The 24,298-nt window shown below is 32.7% G+C and overlaps 3 protein-coding genes across 3 annotated transcripts; all 3 read right to left on the bottom strand.

The window, feature by feature from the left end:
- Nucleotides 1-5,322: 5,322 nt before the first annotated feature.
- On the bottom strand, nt 5,323-8,698 carry LOC21392983 (6-phosphogluconate dehydrogenase, decarboxylating 3). Its single transcript, XM_010102590.2, has 2 exons — nt 8,488-8,698; nt 5,323-7,120 (listed from the first exon to the last, which is right to left on the bottom strand). The coding sequence occupies exon 2, from the start codon at nt 7,100-7,102 to the stop codon at nt 5,636-5,638; it is 1,467 nt and encodes a 488-aa protein (XP_010100892.1). The 5' UTR covers nt 7,103-7,120; nt 8,488-8,698; the 3' UTR covers nt 5,323-5,635.
- A 3,299-nt stretch (nt 8,699-11,997) lies between these two features.
- Nucleotides 11,998-14,596, bottom strand: LOC21392982 (probable galacturonosyltransferase 9). The gene is made up of 3 exons (XM_024168513.1): nt 14,292-14,596; nt 12,868-14,106; nt 11,998-12,628 (listed from the first exon to the last, which is right to left on the bottom strand). Exons 1-3 carry the CDS (start codon nt 14,466-14,468, stop codon nt 12,353-12,355), a joined length of 1,692 nt encoding a protein of 563 aa, XP_024024281.1. The 5' UTR covers nt 14,469-14,596; the 3' UTR covers nt 11,998-12,352.
- Nucleotides 14,597-22,403: 7,807 nt separating this feature from the next.
- LOC21392981 (basic leucine zipper 43) lies at nt 22,404-23,063 on the bottom strand. Its single transcript, XM_010102588.1, has one exon. The coding sequence runs from the start codon at nt 23,061-23,063 to the stop codon at nt 22,404-22,406; it is 660 nt and encodes a 219-aa protein (XP_010100890.1).
- Nucleotides 23,064-24,298: the final 1,235 nt, after the last annotated feature.

Below are 24,298 nucleotides of genomic sequence, written 5' to 3'. Positions count from 1 at the left end.
ACAACTCAAGTCATAATTAAGTCGGCCTTCAAACTTTGACCCAAAATGTATTCTCATCAACTTGCAGCATCCAACTCAGTTTGTGAGTGGCGGGGCCTGGTTGTCGCGGGGGTTGGGTTGCCATCGGCAATGGTTGCGTCAAGCGAGTGGGAGTGATCATGGGAGGAGCGGCCGGTAACTTAAGCCCCGTTCATTTTATCGATTCGAGTTTAGAATTTGAGTTTTGTTACAGTAAAAAGCTCTCAGAAACAGTTACATTTAACTTTTTTGTTACAGTAAAAAGCTCTCTCATAAAGTCACATCTCAACTTAAATCAGCGAACTAAACGGCATTTAATTTAGGGCTTTTTTCATTTTTTTTTTCCGTGAGATGAAAGAAGATTTTAAATGGATGGTTGGGATTTGGTTTCTATTGATCAATGACTAATATTTGAAGGCTATTGTACATGTGGATTCATTGTATGCATAATAAGTCCTCACCTCAAACCAATAAACTACCTAATCAAACTACCATCTTACATGCTCCACCAGTGCCCCAAATTGTGGGTCGCACAGTTAGAAAAGCTTTTTCAAAAGAAAATTTCATTTGAAATTTAAAAGTTACCTACTAAAAAATAGAGACAAGTGGCATACATTATGTGTTTCTTTTACTTGCAACTAAATAAATAAAAGGATTTTTCACTTTTAAAAGAAGAAAGGAGAAAAATACATATGAAAAGTAATATAAGTGTGTTCCATAATTGTAGTAATTAACGCACAATCAAATCAGTAATTCTCATACAGCTCATTTCCAACCTAAAGATTATAATAAACATCACTAATAACGTGTCAGATGCAATTTTCACATAGATCCGGTTGGGATAGCAAAGTCAAGATTATGTGATTAAATAAAATAAAAACAAAACAAAACAAAACAAAAGGTTTTGGTAGAATATTGCAACAAAATAAGGAAATAATGGTAGTCAGAGAAGGGAGATTTGAGTGGGGAACAACTCTAATGTGGTGGGCAATTGAGGTTATTTCCTCCATTTCACTTTCTTTGATTATTTTTTAGGGAAAAAAATTGAAGATTAGCAACCTTCTCATGGTCTCAGAATTATTGTCCATTACTCCATTTACATTTGTGAAGAGAGAAAAAGGAAAAAAAAATTAAAAATAAGAAGGAATGTTATGGACCTTATATATTATCTTGCAGACTTGCACAATTTAGAAGGGAAAAAAAAAAAAAAAAAAAAAAAAAAAAAAAAAAAAAAAAAAAAAAAAAAGAGTTTTGCTGATGAAATCAATCTATTCCATGCACGTTTTGGCCTGAATTAATATAAAACTGAAAATCTGCGTGTTCAATTTATAAAAGTTTTGTGGGACGAGACATTGGAAATGATGTACAAGTTGCAACCTCCGAAATGATTATTAGCAGAAAAAAGAAGCACAACGAGTCTGTTGAATGCTTTACAAAATTGACTCCTGCTTTACAGCTTAGAGTTTTTTTTTTTTTTTAATACTTACCCATCATATTTTCTATTTATCTTAATCCTTAGTGTATATTCTTCTGAAAATGGTATACCTGACTAATTTTAGGTACCCAATCATAATAAAAAAGTTACTTTTTTTTAGGATTATTCTGATCAATGTCTCTAAACTTTAAGATTATTTTCAGTTTATCTTTTAAACGTTAAATTCTCACTTTACTCCATAAATTTTAAATTGTTCTCATTTAACTCATGTTATTAAAATTTCTACTAATGTCAAACCAAAATAGAAGAGATTAAGTGCGGTCATGTGATTTTTATCTATTTTTTTTAACAGAAAGACCACGTGACTTTATTTTTTTTATCTATTTTTAACAGAAATTACAACAGAAGGGGTTAAGTGAAAACAATTCAAAGTTCAGGAGACAAAGTGAGAATTTATAAATTTTAAGAGATAAACTGAGAATGACTCTATAATTCAGGGGACACTAGTGATAAAAATCTTTATTTTTTTTATTTCTCTTGACTTTGATTGTAACCAAATGATGTTCTCTTTCTAATGACTTTTACCTCCATTCCTCCAACAACAAAATGACATTGGCCAGATTTTTTAATACACAGACTTGAGAAAGCAAAGAAATGACATCAATTTCTCTGCAAATTTATGTCTACGAAAGCTAAGAAAATACTGGATTAGTCATTAGAGATATGAAAGATGAATATGAGATAAGAAAGACATATTCTACACATATTTTTAAAGGAGAAAGAGAAAAATATGTCAAGACTTGAGATGAATTAAAATTAATAAGCCAATAGTTTACATAAGTTAATAAATAGGCCAAATTATTATTTATGTCCATAATTTGTTTGGTTATAAATCATAACTTGACAAGTTATTAACGGTTTTTGTCCATAACTTGTCTGGTTATGAACTATAACTTGACAAGTTTATCCATAACTTATCTGGTTATGAACCATAATTTGACAAGTTATGCCCTATTAATTTCTATAACTAAAAATTGACCTATATACTTTTTTAAGTTTTTCATATTGGCATATTTTCTATTATTTTTGTATTTTTAAAGATGGTCTTGTATATTGTTACAGTTTTAAGGAATGGGCTGCCATTTGTGCCAGTGGCAAGACACAGAATTATGTGGGAAATAATTAGTGGAGAGTGAAAAAGGCCCTTTTTGCTCTGCTATATAACATATGTAAGAACATGGGATTGTTTTAGTTTTCTCCAGTTGGACTGTACTAGGCTCATCTGTATTCAGCACAAAAGCCAGTTCTTCATTTAAGTTTGGCAATGACAAAAAGTGAAAAACAACTTTTATGATTCATTTTATGGAGAGAGCAACAACCCTTTTGTTTTTTATGCCATTTCTTTTCTTTTTTCCTCCTTTAAATTGGAGAGCCATGCTGTTTAGCATGAGGTTTTGAGCCCTCAAACATCACTAGACATCTCACAATTTAAGGCACATTCGTGTCATAGTGAGCTGCTCTCTCTCTCTCTTCTCTCTCTCCTCTCTCTCTCTCTCTCTCTCTCTCTCTCTCTCTCTCTCTCTCTCTCTCTCTCAATGAGTACAGAAGGATGTAGCAGCAGTGAATCCGGGTGGACCATGTACATTGCCTCCCCCATGCAGGAGGATGATGCAGACTGCAGTAGCGACGATGATAACGACAAGAAGAAGCGTCTCGCATATCACAGATATGCTGAGAATGATGAAGACGACACTAACAGTGATGATTCAATGGCTTCTGATGCTTCGTCTGGCCCTGCTCATCATCACAACGTGCGTTCTCGCGGGAAAGACCGTCAAGATGCTTCTCGTCTTAAGCATGACAAGAAGAAGCATTCTTCTCACAATAACACAAGCAAAAAAGAGAGAAGAAATAGAGAAAAGAGTCCCAGAAGAAAATGAAATTTATGTTGCTCAATTGTGAGAAAAATACCATATTACTTAGTCATATATTCAAAGGAGGCAAGTGAGAACAAATGTATTCTGTGTATGTTCTTCTCAGATTTACTCCTTTGAGAATGGATGGATTTTCTTTCATTCACACCAAAAGCATTGTTGAAGCTTCATTCTTCACAAGTTTCAATGAAATTATTCTTATTATTTGAAAAAAAGTTAGTTCTTCAATTAAATCTATGTCAGATGAGTGAACATGTGGACATGCCAGCAGACAAATATGCCAAGAACCAGAAGAATAAAGAAATGATTTTCTCATTACTTTTGGCATAACATTAAATCTTTTGATACTCTTCCCACGTTTCTGAATGATTAAAACAAGCCACGTTGTCCATTAGTACATGAGCCAACAAAGCAAGCACAAGTTAGGCCTAGAAGATGATTTAACCACCATTCTTCTGGAGTAATGGTCATAACCAGGGTCAACTTCAGTCATCTTAATTTGAATAATATAATTCTCAAGAATTCATCTATACACCAGAGACATGATAAGTAAAAGAAAAGGGGGAAAAAAAACAATGATGTTATAAGGATGATAAATAATTTTCATTAAAAAGTTTCCAAATTATAATCACCCAAGTTTGATGTCTGTAAAATAAGCTATGAACTAACAGGGTGTCTGTTGTGCTGGAAAGAAGAAAGATCAACATAGAAAGACAAATTGCCAACTATAAGGAATTAGGCATTTTGTGGTGACGGACATTATTGACATGTATAACCTGATCTTCAATTAAGGTTTGGAATGTCAACAGCGAGGCAAATACCATGTATTGGTTGTACCTCAAGCTCTTAAGAATCTCATAGCACATTTAGCACAAAATCATATGATTAAGGAATAATAGTATTCCATCGCAAAGGGAGGCATAAACAAAATATATTATCCTGCGTTTGTATAAGACAAGACAGAAAGAGAAATCATAGAAAATGCAGAAAATGCAGAAAAGGAGCTTTAGAAATTCATCTCAATTAGAATATAATATTATTAGGAAGATTCAGCTATGTTCTGTGTATCTAAGGATATGCTATGAAAGTACACAAGAATGTGCCAGATTTTAGGCTTGTCTTATATTGGAACCTCTAAAGTGCAGTACAGCATGGCAGGTTAAGATTCTCCAAAAGATTGTTCCATTTCTCACGCCTATATGATGACAACTGAAGGAATTTTGGACGGCACTCGGAGAAAACAAAAAAACAAAAAAAAAAAAGAAAAGAAACAGCAAGTATTGTCAACGGCAGAGGTTCATTGTAGTTAAAAGTCAAACCAAGATAAGAAGAGAAGGAAAACGTGTTGAGTATTTTATAGTCTGTTCAGGCTTTCTCTAATATGATCAAGAAGTGAGATATCAACTCTAGTGAGAGTTGTAGTAAGACACATTGATTGATAAAGGGTTTTTCTTTTGCATTTTTGAGTTGAGGACTTAGTGATGATTTTAAATTGAGTTTGAGTTATAACTTGAATTGAAGTTGTAATTTGAGTTTGTGTTTGGATGTGCACATTTAAATTATGATTTGAATTGAAAATCTTTTTGAATTTGTATTTGAGTTGATCAAAACTTAAATTTGTATTTATATAGTATTTTAATAAAAACTCAATGATGATGAAAAATTTTAATAGGATATATAGGTAAAGTTTTATTCGTCTTTTCATTGTGAATGCATAAAAAAAAATCATCTCAATCAGAATTAAAACGAAAAAATTATGACATTTTTAAAAATAGAAAAAATATTGTTCATTAACTTGAGTTCGAGTTTATGAATCGAGTTGAAAGAAAAACTAACTTGAGTTTAGCTCCAAACTCGAATTCAAACTCAAATTTTACAAAAGAACATGAACTTGAATAAAATTATAACTCGAGTTCAAACTTTTTCTGAATTTCGTTACAAAAAACACCCCATAACTTTACGTAAATTTGATCCGCAAACGTTATGTTTCACAGTGCAACGCCCCAAACAAAATGGGGCTATGAACCGAATCAATATATAATGAACCAAAAGGCAAATGACAAGATATAAGAAACAAATCTGCCAAAGCACAACCACAACTAGCACATGGGAATATACAAAACTCCTAATAATTGATGAAAATCCGAATATTTTATTTGTGATAGATTATCTGCCCGCATCAAGTCAGCAGAAATTATTGCGAGAAACAAAGATTCGGTGTCAGCAGAATGCCAACCAACAAAGGGACTTAGTTATTCAACTGCTTAGCAATCTTGAACCATTCGGTGTGGAAAGATCCTTCATGGTCGGTTCTTTCGTATGTGTGGGCACCAAAATAATCTCGCTGAGCTTGGACCAAGTTAGCCGGCAACCTTTCCCTTCTGTAAGTATCGAAATAAGCAAGACTAGAGGACATGCCCGGGGTGCTAATGCCCGAGTTGATAGCAAGACACACGACTTTTCTCCAGGCAGACTGCCTCTCAATAATTTCCTTCGCAAACTCTGGGTCCACAAGAAGGTTTGCAAGGTCAGCATTCCTATCATATGCCTTCTTAATTCTATCGAGGAAAATGGCGCGGATGATGCAACCTCCCTTCCAAATCTTTGCCAAGTCCCCAAGCTTTATGCCCCATCCCTTTTCAATACTCTTTGCACGGATCAGATTCATCCCCTGTGCATAACTACAAATCTTGGACGCGTAGAGAGCTTGCCTCACATCGTCAATCAATTTTGCCTTGTCCACCTCCTGTTCAGTCAAGACATCACCAAAACCACCGGATTTAAATACTTTAGCAGCTTCAACGCGTTCCTCCTTTAGCCCGCTGAGAAATCTTGAATCCAAAGAAGCTGCAATTGTGGGAGCTGCAACAGATAGTTCAGCAGCTTGTTGTACGGTCCATTTACCGGTACCCTTCATTCCTGTCTTGTCCAAAACCTTGTCAACCAAATAACCATCCCCCTTATCGTCCTTAATGCCGAAAATATCTGCAGTGATCTCAATCAAGAAGCTGAGAAGCTCTCCCTTGTTCCATTCCGAGAAAACACTTTGCAGCTCGTCGTTCGACAGCTTTCCAACTGATTTGAGTACATCATAAGCCTCAGCTATCAGCTGCATATCACCATATTCAATCCCATTGTGAACCATCTTAACAAAGTTGCCAGACCCTCCCTTGCCAATGTAAGTTACACAGGGCCCACTGTCCGGAACTTGAGCTGCCACCTTATGAAGAATGTCTTCTATGTGTTTGTAAGCATCCTTGGATCCTCCAGGCATCAAAGACGGCCCATTTCGAGCCCCCTCCTCACCACCTGAAACTCCCATTCCAAGGTATAGAAGACCCAATTCAGTCATGGCTTTCTCCCTCCTCTCGGTGTTTTCATACCACTCATTACCACCGTCAACGATGCAGTCTCCTTTCTCCAAGTAAGCAGAGAGGGTCTTTATCGTCTCGTCAACAGGCGCCCCAGCCTTTACAAGCATGATTATAACTCGAGGCTTTTGGATTGAGTTAACAAAAGATTCAGGGTCATGGAAGCCGAACAGAGGAAGATTGCCTTCCTGTTTGGCTCGTTCAACGGTTTCATCGACTTTGGAGGGAGTTCTGTTATATACGGAAATAGGGAAACCTTTTTCAGCAATGTTAAGGGCCAAATTCTGGCCCATGACAGCCAAACCGGAAAGTCCTATTCTTGTGAGGTTCGACGGAGGCGCCATAATTTTCCCTGCCCAGCACTGAAAATAGATATTGAGCCTAGATTCATATTTCTCCCAAAAAAAAAAAAAAAAAAAAAAAATTCTAGAACACATAGAAGAAAACGTCAAAAACATAACTTGATGATATTAAACGAAAGCTACTTTTTAATGTCCATAAAGAATAAATCTTAGCAGGATCATACAAGAAAATTAAATTCCGAGTCTTTCAAGGAAGTTAATTGATAGTACATGCAAATTCCGAGTCTTTCAATGATAACACATTCAATACAGATCCCACCTTGGGTTTTCACTAAAATAAAAGATCTAAAGAACGACATGACCCTTCAAGTTAACTAGATAACCAACTTCCTTGTTAGTACACGCTCATCGGAAAGAGTGCACGGAGAAATCATCCTTGTTTTTTTAATAGAAGCAATGGTCTCACTGTTTTATATATTATATCGATCTTGGTGTTCCTACAAATGTGTAATTGTAATATTAATTCAGCTGAATCAATTGCCGTCTTTATTTTAAAAAAAAAAACCCCATTACAGTTGATTAAGAGTAAACAATCAAAGTCCCATTTCATCAAAGCGTTAGAATAGATGGACATTTTCATCACTGATGAAGGTAATCAAGCGAGACACTCATCTAATAGACCAAACAAAGTAAAAGAATACATATATACATATATAATGTGTAAATTTATACAAATTTAACCAAATCATAGGCTAGAATGGAACAAGAAACCGATTAAAAAAATAAAAAAAAAAAATCTTGCAGTTCCCAACCTCAACAACAAAAACAAACAAATTTATACAAATTAAGATAATCCCAAACTGTACGGATCGATTGATACCAGATTCGACACTCGTGCACAAACACTGAGATGAAAAACAACACGAATATTCAAAGCAATAAAAACTCATAGATGCGTAAAAAAACAAAAACAAAAACAAAAACAAAAAAACCTTCCGCTTATATTCGTCAGTATAAAATCATATAAAAATTAAAAAGTACGCAAATCTCGATTAGAAAAATCTACCCTATCAGTAGACGAGCGTCCCAAAAAATCTCCCAAAAAGCAAACACAAAAGTAGGAATATTGAAATTCAGCCTCATAATTCTCAATGCTTATATTCCATACATTACCACTGTTCAGACCATGGCAATATTAGAGGCAAAGGATTAACTTTTCCCGTCCAATATAAAATAACAAAAACAGAAAGTAGGAATATTGAAATTCAACCTCGGAATTCAATGCTTATATTCCAATTTCCATACATTACCACTTTTCAGACCATGGCAATATTAGAGGCAAAGGATCAAAATAAAATTATAAAAAAAAAAAACAAAAAGGTATAGGAACAGTTTTATGAGAACCCAGAAAGAAGGAGAAGCCAAACCTGAAAGTCCTGTTCTTGGATCGAACAAACGAACTGAAACTCAGAAGAGATGAGAAAACCCCAGGAATAAAGAAAATATGGGATCTGGGATTTCTGCGGAAAAGGAAAGGATTCAGCAATTTTTGTGTCAGAAAAGCGTTGTTTGAAAATTGTATTGAAAAAGTTGTTGAAACATGAGGGTAGGCTGGTCAAAGTTGCCCACTCTTTGTGGTTGGTTTAGGTGGACAAGGCGTCAACGATGGTTGAGGAGTGAAAGATATTTAAAGATCGTTTTCTAATTCCTATCTAAGATTTTTCTTTTTATATAATCCTATCCTGCCAAATACTTTCAACTTTAATACATATCATAAGACTGGCGATTCAAATAGCGACTCAAAATTTGTATAAAATTAACGGATTTAGGTTTATTATAAATATATATGGGTTAAAATCAAATTAAATCTGTAAAACACGATTAAATAATGTATCATTTTCAGGTTGACCCGTCAACTCGTAATTGATCCGCCATAACCCGTTTATTAAACGTGGTATATTTTGGTAACACGAATACACAACCCGTTTATTACTCATTTTATAAACATGCTTAAAATAGGTTCAGAAATAGGTTAACACGACCTATTTATCACCTTATTTATAAACAGGTTCAGAAATATATTAACACGACCCATTTATCACTCGTTTTATAAACGGGTAGACAGGTAATCAACGGGTTGACACGACACGTTTATGACCTGTTTAATAAACAGATTATTCGTGTCGTGTCGTGTTAACCCGCCAATATACATGTTGTGTAGTGTCGTGTCAACCCGCCAATATATAGGTTGTGTATTGAAGCAATTCTTGACCTGTATATTGGCAGGTTATTCGTGTCGAGTTTAGAATTTAAGTTTTGTTATAATAAAAAACTCTTAGAAATAATTACATCTAATTTTTTTGCTACAATAAAAACTCTCACATAAAGTCACATTTTAACTCAAAATAAAAAAACTCGAATCAACAAACTAAACGGACCCTATATAGAGCTGCAAATCTGGACCATAAGTCTGAAAAGAAATAATTACATAAAATACCTAATTTTAAATTTATATTTTTAAAAATATCGATTATTATTTAATATTATAAGACTAATGATTTTCTCTTTATAAGATATGTTTTTTTCAGTATTGTCCTTATTAGGTATTTTCAGTAATATTTTTTATATGGTTAGGTTTTATTTATTTATTGACTTATTTTTCTTGATTACAATTTAGGTTTTTACTTCCCTTGTTAAGTTTTAATAGAACTTTTTAATAAATCAGTATGATTTTATACTGATTTGATTTTTTTTTTTTTTTTATTCTCTGGTTATTATTTTTCCCCTTTTTTTTTCATTTTTTGAATTCTTTCGTCTGTGTTTCACGTTCATTGTTTGGGAGAGCAGCCTTTGTTCAAATTGCTGGTCGTGATTTGCGTTCATTGACCTGCTACCCTCCTTGGATTTCGTCGTTGATCATTGGCTAGTAGGTGCATTGTTTTGTGTTTATTTCAATGATGATCTTCTCTTTTTTTTTTCTTTTTTTTTTTTTTACCCCTTGCGCGTACGTATTTGTTTGTCTTTGTTATTGTTTTAATGCTTTTACTCATATTCCTTTTTGTTTTATTTGCTTTTGTTTACGTTACTGTTGTTGCTTTTCGTTTTATTTGCTTGTGTTATTAATGTATTTGTCTTTGAAATTGTTCTTTTGTTGTTGCTTTTGCTTGTGTTATTATTTTTCTTTCATTATTGTTGCTAAAGTTATTCTTTCATGATGCTTTCATCGTTTAAATAATGATTCTTTGCATATGATATATTCTAATGTTTCATATCCAATTTAAATAATGAAATTATCTATTATTCATTATGGTCTTATCATGTTTTTTCTTTATTGTAATGTTAAATGATATTATCTATTGTTTTACAATTTTCTTTCATTATGATCTGATCATTATTTTAGAAAAAATATATATTTTTTCTTTCTATTCATATTACGTGTGAGGTTTTATGTTTCTTTTTTTTTTTTTGGAATTCTTCTTTTATTATGGTCGGATCATTATTTTGGAAAAAAAAAATATTTTCTTTATGTTCATATTTTTTTTGTGAGATTTTATGTTTCTTTTTTTTACAAATTTTTTCTTTTATTATAGTCTGATGATATATCTTCTTTCTTGTAATTTTTTTTATAATTTTCTGCAAATGATATTACTATTATTTTACTTTTCATTTTTATTATGATCTAATTGTTATTTTAGTAAAAAAAAACTTATTCTTTCTGTATATATTTTTTGGCATTATGGTCTGATCATTTTTCTTCTTTATTGTGATTTTTTTATGATTTTCTGTAAATAATATTACTTTTTGCTTCGCTTCCCCTTTTCATTATGGTATGATCATTATTTTAGTGAAAATACTTATTATTTTTGTACATATTTTCATGAGTTTTGGTGTTTTAATGGCTGCCGGAGTCGATTTTAGTTTTGGGTTTTTTTATCCCTTTTTTTTATCGTGGTTGTAGAGTTTTTTGGGCTGCCTTTTTTGTGTTTTTAATGTGCACATAGTTTATTCTTTTGTTTTTTTTTTCTTTTTTTGTTTAAATAAAAGAGTTGACTTCTCATTAAACAATTTCATTAGATGCAATTGTTGTAGTTTTGACCATAGTTGAATTTTCTATATTAAAAATTTATAATGTTTAATGTTCAGATTTTGTCTCACTTTTCATACATTTTTTTATGGTTTAATTATTTCTTTCATTTTTTTCATTATACAAGGTTAAAAATGTCTTTATATATGTGATTGCCAATGGTTTTGTAAATAAATGAGAAAGTAGGCATTTGTTCAAATAAGATTCTCAAGATCAGCATTTATGTCAGTTTGAAAACTTCACAAGACATTAAAAAAAAACACCGAAAATTGTAATAAATAACATTTTTTTAAAATGTTTGAAGAGATAACAGACATATCTTGTAAATTATCTAATTACATCATTTCACTAGAAATTTTCTATTAACTATTATTTGCTTCAAATTGTTCAATCTCAAAAAAAAAAAAAAAAAAAAAAAAAAAAAATGCTAATCAACCCAACCCAAATAGACATTCGGGGTCTAGATCCTCGGGCCAGCCCAGCCCGAGTCATTATGCAAGCCGGGCCGAAACTTGCAGGCTGCAGCTCTGGATCCACAAGTCATCTGTCATCAAAACGACAAAACCATAGCGCTTGCCAAAATGACACTAGTTTCTACCCCTTCACAAATCACCAAAAGAATTTGATAAAACAAGATGTAGTTGGATGCGGCAAATCCTTGCGGCCATGCAACAATTTGAACCTGTTACTATCTACACTTAATTTGTACAAACTCATCAAAAAGTTTATCATATTTCTTATCTTATTAAACTCTCAACATTGACACAAGGAATGAATCAGGAACTGATTTATAGTATCCATCAAATGAAACAGAAACCAAGCAAGGAAAAGAAAATATGAAAGGAAAAGAAAATATGAAAATACACTGATTGGATAGAAACATAGAATCAGCCATGACAGACTGCAAAATGTAAGTATCTTACAATACTGTAAATATCTTAACCAAAAATTGATTGCCACGTGTACATTACCCGAACTCGTTGTTTACAAACCATAACTGACCTCAACAGCTGATAGAACATTAAAAGAAAGAATCATGAGACCACCATTTTCCACCAAAAACAAAGAATCACCGAGCTTCGCTCTGAGTGTTACAACTAGTAAATGATCCAAAACGTGTGAGAATGAGAATGAGTCTCATCATGCATAGTTGCTGGAAACTCGTATTTTATGTCACCTGAGTAATTCAGAGCAGGAAAGGTAGTTGTCTATAAGCCAAAATTGCACATCTGCACAAATTCCATATCATTGTCCACGTACTTGGTCCAAAGATTCTTATATTGGTTCATAGCAATGTCGAGCCAAGGTTTCATATTTCCATTATAATGAATGACTGAAGCTCGATTGATTGCATCCATGCTAATACTTGGATTGTACCCAAGTCCAAGCACATGCCACGATTTGTCCAAAGACTTTGTTGTCGAGTAGAAGGTGATCAGACCCGGAGGAAGAGTACCCAGCTTCCATAATGTCCGATCTTCATTCTGATCACAAATTCACAGAATAAGAAAGTTAACAAACTAATCATCAAAAGTATACGATCATAATCAATAGGTCAAGACTCAACCATCCGGATGCTTCTGATACACATACTAGCAATAGGGTAATGTTCAACCAATGTGTCTTTTGTTTAGCAATTTGAAAGTCTAAAGCTTTTGTAAGTGCAAATATTTTCAACAAAACGTAGTAAAATATCTAACTTTAAAAGAAAATGTACACTTACCAAGTTCTGCCAGTAATGGTATTGCTCTGTGGATTTCTCACGCCTCCAAGCATCAAGATCAAATATGTTCATCCCATAAGCCCAAGCACAAGCCTTAGGATTAAATTTCTCCTTTATCAGAGGGTGTGAGAAATTCAAATACTGGGCATATCGATGAAAGGATCCAAAGCACGTTTCAACAGCCCCGTTCACCTTACCATCCAAATCAATCTTCCACAAACCAGTCAAGTCTTTCTGAACAACAACATCATCATCCAAGAACAAAATCTTGTGCAACTTTGGATAGATCTCTGGCAAATAAAATCGCAGGTGATTCAACATTGACAAGTACTTGGGGTTCCTAAACTTCATGTTGCTTGCATCCTTGGTCGCATTCTCCTCCCGACTCTCAAAGTAAAACTTCTGCAGATTCGCTGATTCAAGTTGCCTTAAAACCGGCACATAAGAAGAGTTCAAAAAAGAAAAATCCTCCACTGCCTTCACCTCCACGTGGGCACCACCATCCGCAGGCCGCATCTTAAACCAGACTTTCATTGCTGCAAGATTCATCCTATCTGTAACCACATGGAAAACATGTTTCCAAGGTTCATTTGCATTCTTCACCACAGATCTCACTACCACCGATACGGCAATCACATTATCTGAGAAAATTGCATAATGATATAAACTCGGGTCCTCAAATTCAGGCTTCGGGCCCTCATCCCTATACTTCTCCGGGTTCGAAATCATTTCCCCTACAAGCCTCATGGCCAGACAATGCAAACTTTTCGGTGCTGATTTCGCAGCAATCAAGCTTGCAAACGCACCATTCTTTTTCGCCTTTGTCAGCAACTCATTAACTGCGAAAATAGTATCCTTCAACTTTTGAATCTTTAGCTGATTATCATAATTCTCTTTTGACTCTGCAACCATTGCCCGCGCAGTTTTCACCTTATCCTTCACCTCCTTCTCAAACTGCCTCAACACGTCCTCATCAACTGGACCGTCCGACTCGAACAACGACGTCCGGTAACCTGGTTTCATTTGAAGATCCGAGATTTCCGAAGCCAAATCATTGAACATCCTCAATTGCTTAGATATCTCAAGCTTAAGCTTCCTAGCATAGGCCGCGTAAGAATTCACCAACGTCATATGATCATTCGCTTGCTTATATATCAAATCTAATCTGGTTTTTAGCGGGTCAGATTTCAAAGCCAGAAATGTTCGGTGCACATACGCATTTCCAGTGGTCGGAAGAGCCTGCGAACAAAATCGCATTCAATTGTTGATGGAGTTTTTCTTCAAATTATTTCACTTCTAATGCCAAAAATCTCGCACAAGTTTAGATCAAGCGATCAATTTCTCGGATTTCTTAACCTAGGTTTCACTCGATTCCGAAAAGAAAACGAAAAAACAATCAAAGAACAGAGAGGATAATAACTTACAGAGTCATGGTGTGGAGTGTAGGGATTTGTGGAGAGGAGGACCGAGAGAGTGGCGATGAAGAGGAGAGAGAACATCGCGGAGACGAAGATCCGGTACGAGAAGAAGCTCCGGAGACTGGAACTGACGAGACCAAAACCTCCTCCCCCGCCGCGGCTTCCTCGGACGGCGACCGCCATTGGAGCTCAGCGAGCGATATCTGGAAAACTCGGATTCCAATAATAATCTCAGAAAATGGCGAGGAAAAAGTCTCGATCTCTGTGAAGCAGAGATTTTTTCTCTTGAACGAGTATCAGTAAAGCACAAGAACAACAAGACAGGAAAGTGCCTTTAGATCTGAGATGTGTTTATTTATTACGTGAATGCCGCGTCGGTGTTCTATAATTTATATTTTGGATTAATTTCAAAAATCGTTCCTGAAATTTGTACTCTATCCCTTTTGGCCTTTAAACTTTTTTAAAATTTTTATTTTGCTCTAGTTTCGATTCTTTATTTTAATTAAGTGTTAAAAAATTTGATGGCATTTGTATAAATTAAGGATTAAACTTAGAAATAATTAAGGCCTCGTTCATTTTATTAATTTAAATTTGTAATTTTAATTTTATTATAATTAAAAGCTTACAGAAACAGTCACATTTAACTTTTTTGTTACAGTTAAAAGCTCTCACATAAAGTCACATCTCAACTCAAATTAAAAACTCGAATCGGCGAGTTGAACGAGGCTTAAAATTTTAAAACTAAATGCATAAATTAACTTTTATTTTTTGTAATATTTTAGTCTCTAAACTTTAGATTGTATTCAATTTTTATTTCTCATTTCAACAAATTTAATTAAATATTTAAGACTTAACTGACAAAAGACTGAAATTAAAATAAAGTAAAATCTCATAGACTAATTGAAAGTGAAATATATAGAGCATTTGTGAGATCCCTTATACTTTTAGAGAATGAGGCCCACAGACATATATAAGTGTTGAAATAAAAAAATCTATTAAATACATTAATAATTGAACGTGACAAAAACTCTTTTAATAAACCACCATAATAAATAGGTAAAACTAGTCCATGGAGACAACGACGACAACAACAAAAACTCAAAACACTATCATTCATAATATTGTATAGGATAAAAAATAAAAAAATTCTCTAATACGTTTAACGTATTAATATATTATATTTTTTTAATAATTTTTAATTTTTATGTAATTTTATATATATTCGACCAATAAAAAATCTAACCTATTAATAACTTAACGCACAGAAAAAGTCCATAAAGAAAAGGGATCAGATTAGACCAACACCATCATAAAAGAATAAACTACAGTTTCAGTATTTTTTTGAAAAAATAAAATATGTGAGCTCATTTATTAGTCGAGTAAAGGGGAGATTTTTGGTAAATGGGAAGGACCATGTGTCTCTACGGTTTGCTGTAAAGTACCAAATGCTTGGAGGTTTACTTATGATGAATTATTGGTTTGGTCCTTTTCCTCAATTGATCTGGCTGGTCCCACTTACAAATTACAATTTGACATTCCATATGAATTGGGGCTGGTATTGGATAGAGTTAGTTATGGAACATGTGGTTGAGATTTTCCAAGGCCTCATTTACTCTCTCTCTTTTTTTTTTTCTTTTTTGGGGTGAGGGAAAAGGCCATTTATGCTTTTACCTGTGAGATGATCTTCTTGTTAAGGAATTATTCAGTACACCTCGTACACATGTTTAATAAAATTGTACCATTTAAATTTTTTATTTTTATTTTTTCTTTCTGAATAGGTATTTGTATTGATTATTAAGTCAAAATCACTTATTATTTTACTTAATTTTTTTATTTTAATGACTTAACTTTAAATTATTATTTTTATTCATAAAATACAATAATTAAGAGTACGTTTAGAACTCGTTCTAAAATGATTTTATTTTTTGTATGAAAATATAAATGAAAATATTTTTAATCTCAGACATAAATTATTTTTAAAAATACGTTTAGTAGTTTTATCAAGAGATTATTTTCAATATAAAAAATTTATTAACGTCTCTCTCTCTCTGTGCTCGAGAGAGGAAAAAACATAAATAAAAAATGAAAAAGAATTAAAATTCGTTTTTCATTTCTCTCACATTTTACACTAAATCAAAAAATCATTTTCATTTCCATTTTTTATCTTTAATTGTGTCAAACGTCGTTTCTCTCTCATTTTTATTTTTTATTTCTCAAAAAACGTGAAAAATAAAAACAAAACCAACTCCAAACGGGCTCAAATTTCTTTGTTTGTTCAAATTTTTGAATCATTTTCCCCCATGTTTATTCAAATTCCATTTATGTATCACAATCTTTCAGGCACTTGTGAAACAAATATCTAAACTCTGAGATTGCATTTAACTCCCCCAAATGTAATGGAGCATTTCTTCCAATGTGCCATTGACATAGGCGATGCCTTGTAGTTGGCAGTACACTAGGCATTTGACGTTGCTTGATCTTGGTCTGTAAAGAACATCGAATAAAAATAATAATTTAAAGTTAAGTCGTTAAACAGAGAAATTTGATTATCGTATTTATAAATAAAAATAATAATTTAAAGCTAAGTCATTAAAATAAAGAAATTGAGTAAAATAATTAGTGTTTTTGACTCAATAATCAATACAAATACCTATTAAGAAAGAGAAAAATAAAAGTGAAAAGCTGACATAGATAAAATGTCCAAATGGTATAATCTCATTGGACGAGTGTATTACATAAATAATATGATGTGGTACACTTAGTGTACTGAATAATTCCTCCTTTTTGTTTAGCTATAAATTATATTTTTGTTAGCTTTTTCCAATGTAGTTCATAGAGTGTTGTTTTATTATAATTTATCATTACTGATTAATTATAATACAAACTTAATGTGATATCATAACTTTTATATTTGAATATTTGTACTGCTACCTTACATTTTTAATTAAAACACCTATTATGCATTTTATAATTATTAATTTTGCACTTATATTTTTAGTCGTGTACAACTATAATTACCATTTTACAATTCAAAAGATCACATTACTATTAAGACATTTTGTAGACACTACTAAAAAATGTATTTTTTTTATTGGTTACCATACCGAATTGTGGAATATATATATATATAGTATTTTTGTAATGTGCTGCGCACCTATTGCCATGGTGAAGACACTTGAAAAGTTTATTATATTACCGAATAATGAGAAATTTATTGATACAATTATTTAAGAAATTTTTAATTTATTTTAAAAAGGAATGTATGTAAAGATAACAATTGACAAAAAAAATTAAGTAGAGACACACTTGAAAAAAAATATTTTAACTAATTAAAAATAAAATAAGAACACGTGCGAAAAATTACTCTCATAGGAGTGAAGTGAGGAACAACATATTTAAAAAACAAAAAACAAAAAAATTAAAATGTAAAAAAAAAATCCCAAAAAATAATGATAAATCATAAAAAAGGATAAAAAACACTAAGTGGATGAACTGCCACGTGACAACCCATAAAGAAGAACTTTAACTCTTTTATGTATTGTTAGATTAGATATATATTTGAAAATAATTATGAAATTTTTGTGCCCTTCTAGCTTTTACCCTTGGGAATAACATTGAAGTTCCTACTTGCTACAAAACTGCTGACAGAGATTTTGACTTCTTACTTATTCTTAAGAGAAAAAGAAAAAATAGAGAATTTACCTGTAAGAGTGTATGAGTCTAAATTTTTACTCCTTATTTTTGATAAGTACTCTTTTATTAGTGTAATTATTTAACTAAAAATGTTATAAATCAAGAATAAAAGATAAAAATCTTGACCCGTGCACTTTTAAGGGATATTTGTTAATATTACCCAAAGAAAAATAATAAACGTTTTAATCAAAATAAAAGAAAAAAAAAATGTTTGTATGCCTCATTTAACTGATTCCACCACAATATATAGTTTAAATCTCCACCTCCAATTCAAAAACTAAAAGAAGAAAATAGAGACCGTTTAGGATATGAGTTTAAGTCCGAATTCTTTATTATAACTTTTAAAATTTAAATTTTTTATTAAAAAAATAATATAACATAATTAAAATTACGAGTTTACAAAAAAAACCCATATACCAAACATACAATTATAGTAGCATATAACTTGGTTGTGATTATATTAACACTTGTTAGGGAATCCACTTTTATGTATGATTGGGACTCTAAAAGATGGATAATTGCAAATTTGCGACTGACTTTCTTTTTGGTTTTGTTATAACGACTCTTAACTTTGTTGTATATAATATCTTCTAAAACAAAATAAAATAAAATGAATAAAAAACTTAGCTGTATATGATAGAGACATGAAAAAAAGAGAACGAGTGGAAACATGTTTACTACCTCTGTCTTTGGGACCTTCTCAAGTCTTCTCGTTTATCGATTTTTACGTCGTTATGACTTCATTATTTTTTTGTTATTTTTCGCTGTTCTCATATTATTGTCGTTTTTTACTTCAAAAAAAAAAAATATTCTGGTAGTTTTCTCAATTTATGTCGTTTTTGTTTTTACGGATGTTAGTCTTATTTCTGTCGATATTTCCTTCTTGTCACTGTCTTCTAATTGATCGTCGTTTCTTATAATTTGTCAATTGTCACTCCTTTTTTTGTCTTTTCTCATCTTTTTCCCCATTATCTCCCTTTCGCTGTTTTCATTTTATTTATTGTTTTTTCCCATGTTTGTCTTCTCTTTTTTATACTATCTTTTTATTGATCATCATCTGTTGTCGTTTTTCATGTTTTGCCTCTTTCTTTATTTCTTTCATTTCTTCCTTTTAATCATTTCTCACTCATTGTTATTTATTTTGGTTGATTGAGTCAGAATTATTCTCGATTTACGTATATTTTTTTGAGAAAAAATACTGTAGTAAATCACGAATCATGGTACAAATCCACCAACCAAATGCAATTCCAAAATAATTGTATTTTGATTATGAAAATGAAAATGAGATTTTTTGGAAATAGTAGTGGGAATCTTTTTAAACTGTGTTTTGATTGTTTTTTTAGAGAGATTATTTTGAACATGGAAAAAGTGAAATTATGTTTTATTTATGAAAGTATATGTTGCGTATATAAATCTTAAACAATGAAAGGAAAAAGGGAAAATCACTATAAAGCACTCTCTATTTTTTTTTAACAAAATATGAAAATAATTTCCTTTTCCATTTCTGTTTACAGTGAAAATGGAGCCAAACACTATTTACAAACCATTTCCAAAGCACCTCATAGAGAGCGTGAAAATCATATGCCCATTTAGTTTGCTGATTTGAGTTTTTAATTCGAGTTGAGATGTGACTTTATGTGATAATTTTTTACTATAGTAAAAAAGTTAAATATGAATACTTTTAAAAACTTTTTACTACAACAAAACTCAAATTTTAAACTTAAATCAGTGAAATGAACGTGGTCATACTACTATCAAACACCCCGACCCATTTCTCATGTTTTTGTTGCTGTTTCGTTTGTGTCGTCGTTTTCAGGTGTCGTTTCCATTTTATTGTCGTTTTCAGGTTTTTGTTGTTTTGTTTCCATATCTTGTTGTTTGATTTTTTTAACCGCCGTTTTCTTCTATGATGTCGTTTTCTGTCTAACCGTTATTTCTTCTCGGTGTGCTAGATTCTCACTTATCTAGTACTATTGGTACTAGCTTGTCGCTCAATATTTGGTGCATCCGTAATTAGCAGTCAGTGTTAGAACTTGAACGGCGGCGTTTCGACTCCCCCTTTAACCTCTCCGCCGCAGACAACCACCACCCCCTTTGATTTGTGGTTGTCGTGAACTTCTCTGGAAAAGGAAAGGACTCAGAATCAATAATTTAAGTTGGATATTGGACTTTTTCATTGATGCAAAAAACATAACGCTATAACATCATTATCAATACTCTATAATAAAAAAATAAAAAATAAAATAAAAAAACCGATCAACTATACCATAAAAAACTTGGTATATATGCCTAAGACCACTTGTGGCGTTTGGGTGGAATGGAGTTTGAAGGAGGTTGCGGGTTCGATCCCTGTGTCAAAGAAAAAAAAAAAACTTGGTATACATATGACCTTGTCTAAGTTTCATAGATACTCAGACGATGATATTAACAAAATCTGTTGTCTGTGAATTCTGAAAAAGAGCTTTGAGGGCTATCTTTGGTACCGTTTTCCGTTTATATCTTTGATGACTATAAGTTTAGTGGATAAAATTGGTGAGATCTACTAATTATAAGCATTGCTCATTTCACCAATTTAAATTTTCAATTCCAGTTTTACTACAGTTAAAAACTTTCACAAAAAATCACATCTAACTTTTTTTATTACAGTAAAAATCACTCAAATAAAATTACATCTCAACTCGAATTAAAAACTCAAATCTAAACAGGCCTTAGAATTCAGTAGCATGATCTGTTTATGTGGAAAAAAAAATGGGGTAGTGAATTTTAACTCATTGCATAAAATATGATCAGCATATGTTTTATCAGGCGCATGATCATTAGGGGCTGTTACATGACTTGCCAAAATCAGACCAAGGTGTTTAGAAATTATAGCGTTCCCATTAGGCAGCTAAAAATGTTTCTGTTTCTTGTTTTATTATTTTATTCCGCCTTTAAAGCAAAAGATCTTCTTCTATGGTGAAATTCAAATAGAAGTTTGTTTGTTTTTTTTTTTTTTTTTTTTTTTTTTAATATGGTGCAGGCCTTATGACTCCTAATATATTAAGAAAAACCGAAACTATTAGAATTCGAATCATAAATCACACACTTACACATCCAACCACAAGAGCTAGTTTCAAGTGGCAAAATTAATTGGAACTCAAAACAAAGAATCATACATAGAACCTAATTAATAAATGGAAGTTCATAATTAACAAAGGGTGTTTTTGGCCATGTTTTCAAGGTGCATGTGTGCTCAACTGAAGTGGCCACATAATGCTCAAGTGTTTCTTGTCCTTTTGCGATTCTCTTGGGAAAGAAACAGTAACTTTTATGTTTTTTTTTAAGCAAAAAAAAAAAAAAAAGCATTATATCCTAACATACAAAGAAGGAGAAATATTGTTAGTTGTAACAGCATCCATGCATGTATGAGGCGCAAACCTCCACACCTCTTACAATAATCATATAATAACAGGCTTAATTAGTCTTTTTTCTGATGGATTTTTCTCAAGAAAATTTCCTTACCATATATGTATATACACTAAAAATATTGGCCTAGATAAGTCACAAAAGTAACGTAATATATATAAGTGCGTTGGAACAAAACAAAATAGACTCATAAGGTTGTCCAATTATTTTCAGTCAAGGCAGCTCTCAAAAGCCAAGAACAATACTACTTGGGATTTTAGTGGATAACTTTCCCAAATTCTTTATTTATTTATTTATATCTATTTATTGTTATTCTTTTTATGGTAGTTTTGGCTCAAGAACCTGTATCACCCACTCCACCACCACTTTTTATTTCTGCGTCATGTCCAACTCTTCTCCACCCATTGCCACTCATTTTCTTATTCTTTTCTAGTACACCTGATATAATAGTTACTTCTTTTAACATTCTTGCTTAAATATCTCTTTTCGATTATATCTTGTTCTGGTGCTTTCTCCATGATCAAACGTTTTCCCGTTTACTAACTACTTATTTTGAACCTATGGCACTAATTTTTCCACATGGAGGAACAATTGACGCTATCTAAATAATTGCTTTTAATCCTTTTAGTTTATAGATTTCAACATAAAGTTTGAACGAAATTTAACTCTTTTTTTTTTTTTTATAGAGAAAACACTAGCAAAAAGGTTTGAATTGTGTTCAAACGGGCGAAACAAACGGCTCATAGCTAACTTATGTTCAAGTGATAGAGGAGAATTAAGACTAACAGAAACATGTTTGAACATGATATATAGACTAAAGAGATGACATAGCATAGTATGTGAGCAAAAACATTCAGACAAAAATTGCTCACAATATATGTTATTGCCAATATATAACTTGGCATCTCATACAACTTTAGCCAAGGAGAGAGTCAAACCTGGGAAATGGGAAAGTAGCCAAAAAAGAAAAAAAAAGGAAAAAAAAAAGGATAACTTTTGCCTCTCTCAATCTTTATAAATTTAACCAAGCAAATCCATGGAAGTTGTGATGGACTGGGTTGAGGACTCAGCTCTGAGATAGGCTGTGTTGCAAGGCACGTGATCCTCCAAGTCTCTCAAGCTAGGGAAAGGGCTGTTGAGCTGGATATCGGAGAGCATTTGCCGGAGCTCGGAGGCTTCCTCTTTGAGCTGAGCATTCTCTTGGACAACCTTTTCATGGCTCTCGGAGACATGGTTCAGCTTGTCTATGAGCTGGTGGTTCTCATTGCGCAGCCACACCACCTGAGACCACAGCTCGTCGAGGTGCTTCTGCTTGCGCATGCGCGATCTCCGCGCAGACTCTCGGTTCGATATCATCCGCCTCTGCTTCCTCTCATTGATGAGACTCAGTTGGTGCTCATCAGCTTCATCCGAGGTTGAGTTACTGCTGAAGCATGAAGGCTGTTGATGATGATTATTATTATTATTACTGTTCATGTCTTGGACTTGTTGAGATATTGGGAATTGGAAGTTGTACAATGGGGTACTGGAGATCAATCTGTTGTTGAACTGAAAGTTTGGACTAGTATTGATGTTGTTTTGGAGATTGTTCATGTTGTAGTAATGGTCTTGGAAAGGAGATATCGGGTTTGGAGGGACAAGAAAATGGAGCCCTGCAGAAACATCGCTAGGTTGTTGCATGGTTGGTTTTTCGAAGTTTGAACCTCTTTTTAGTAAAAGGGCTTTTGTTTTTCTCTTGTTTGTATTGGCGTTTTGGTTTTTTGGTGTGGATTATGTTTTGGTTTTGGAACGGGAGAGACGCTTGAGGGAACTGAGGTTTTTTATAGGAGGGGAAAAGTTTGATTTGGCCCCACTATTAGGCAATTTTTTGTGCAACAGTGGAGTTTATGGTTAAGTGCCTTGAGCTTTCAGAGCATTGGAATATCTTGTATCAGATCATGTTTCCGTTTTCCTGTGGCATCATATATGAAAAAAAAAAAAAAAAAAAAAAAAGTTAAATAGCCCGATCTGGCTAAAAATAATACCGGCACTCGTTTAGCCTTGATTTACCTAGTGTAAAATGTGGAATATACTTTTATACGTATTTTTTATTATTCTTGAAAAGGAAAAGCATAGTAATATCAATGTGGTACGTCACTGAATTGACACTAAAAAACGAAATGGAGGCTTGAACCTTATATATCATACTCTCACTAAATAAAAAAATAACCTCAAAAGTTAAGCGTCTTAACGTCAATAAAAATTAGACAATAGTAGGCAACTTATATAGGAGCTATATTGATCATGCGGTGCTTGTGAAGGAGGTGTAACGATGTTGCTCAACATATACATGTGAATCAATTGGTGCCTTTTCTTCTATTCATGATCTGCTTGATCATGGGATCTCCATATAATGTGAGCATGCACGCATGCTATCATTTTCTAATATGCATAGACAAGTACAAGTTGCGGTTGTGGGTAATCATTTTTCAGCACAAAAACTTCTGCTTACATCACAGAGAAGGAGGGAGTGAGAGAGAGAGAGTTCATATTGTGGGGAGTATAATTATTTTAATGAGGGTTGTTTTGATTAGAAAGAAAAGAGTGGAAGAAAATGCCAACAAGTCAATCTTAAAAATTTTGGTGTGCCATTGTCAAGTCCATCTTGAAATGGAGTTTTACTTTTTAATTTTCACTTGGATGCTCCCTGGCCAATAAGGCCTTGTGACGTAACCAAATTGAAAGTTGGAAGGAAAAAAAAACAAAAACAAAAGGTTCATCATAAAGGCACAACCTTTCTTCTAAATAGACCTAAAACATTTGTTTAAGGAGTTAATGACTCATCAACCACTTCCAATTAGACCCTTCATCACATAAAAGGATTCTACAGTACTTGACCTTCATTATTTGGAGTTTTGGATTATTACCATCACTTG

This window comes from Morus notabilis, unplaced genomic scaffold (assembly GCF_000414095.1).
Source record: "Morus notabilis unplaced genomic scaffold, ASM41409v2 Scaffold85, whole genome shotgun sequence".
NCBI lineage: Eukaryota > Viridiplantae > Streptophyta > Magnoliopsida > Rosales > Moraceae > Morus > Morus notabilis.
Note: the sequence above shows the minus strand (reverse complement) of the source record. Positions and strands in the feature narration are given on the sequence as shown.

Excerpts from the sequence above, each read along its gene's own strand:
- LOC21392983 (XM_010102590.2), bottom strand. The coding sequence starts at position 7,102 with ATGGCGCCTCCGTCGAACCTCACAAGAATAGGACTTTCCGGTTTGGCT.
- LOC21392982 (XM_024168513.1), bottom strand. The coding sequence starts at position 14,468 with ATGGCGGTCGCCGTCCGAGGAAGCCGCGGCGGGGGAGGAGGTTTTGGT. Across the intron at positions 14,107-14,291 it reads ACACTCCACACCATGACTCT|GCTCTTCCGACCACTGGAAA; the intron begins GTAAGTTATTAT and ends TTTTGTTCGCAG. Across the intron at positions 12,629-12,867 it reads ACCATTACTGGCAGAACTTG|AATGAAGATCGGACATTATG; the intron begins GTAAGTGTACAT and ends ATTTGTGATCAG.
- LOC21392981 (XM_010102588.1), bottom strand. The coding sequence starts at position 23,063 with ATGCAACAACCTAGCGATGTTTCTGCAGGGCTCCATTTTCTTGTCCCT.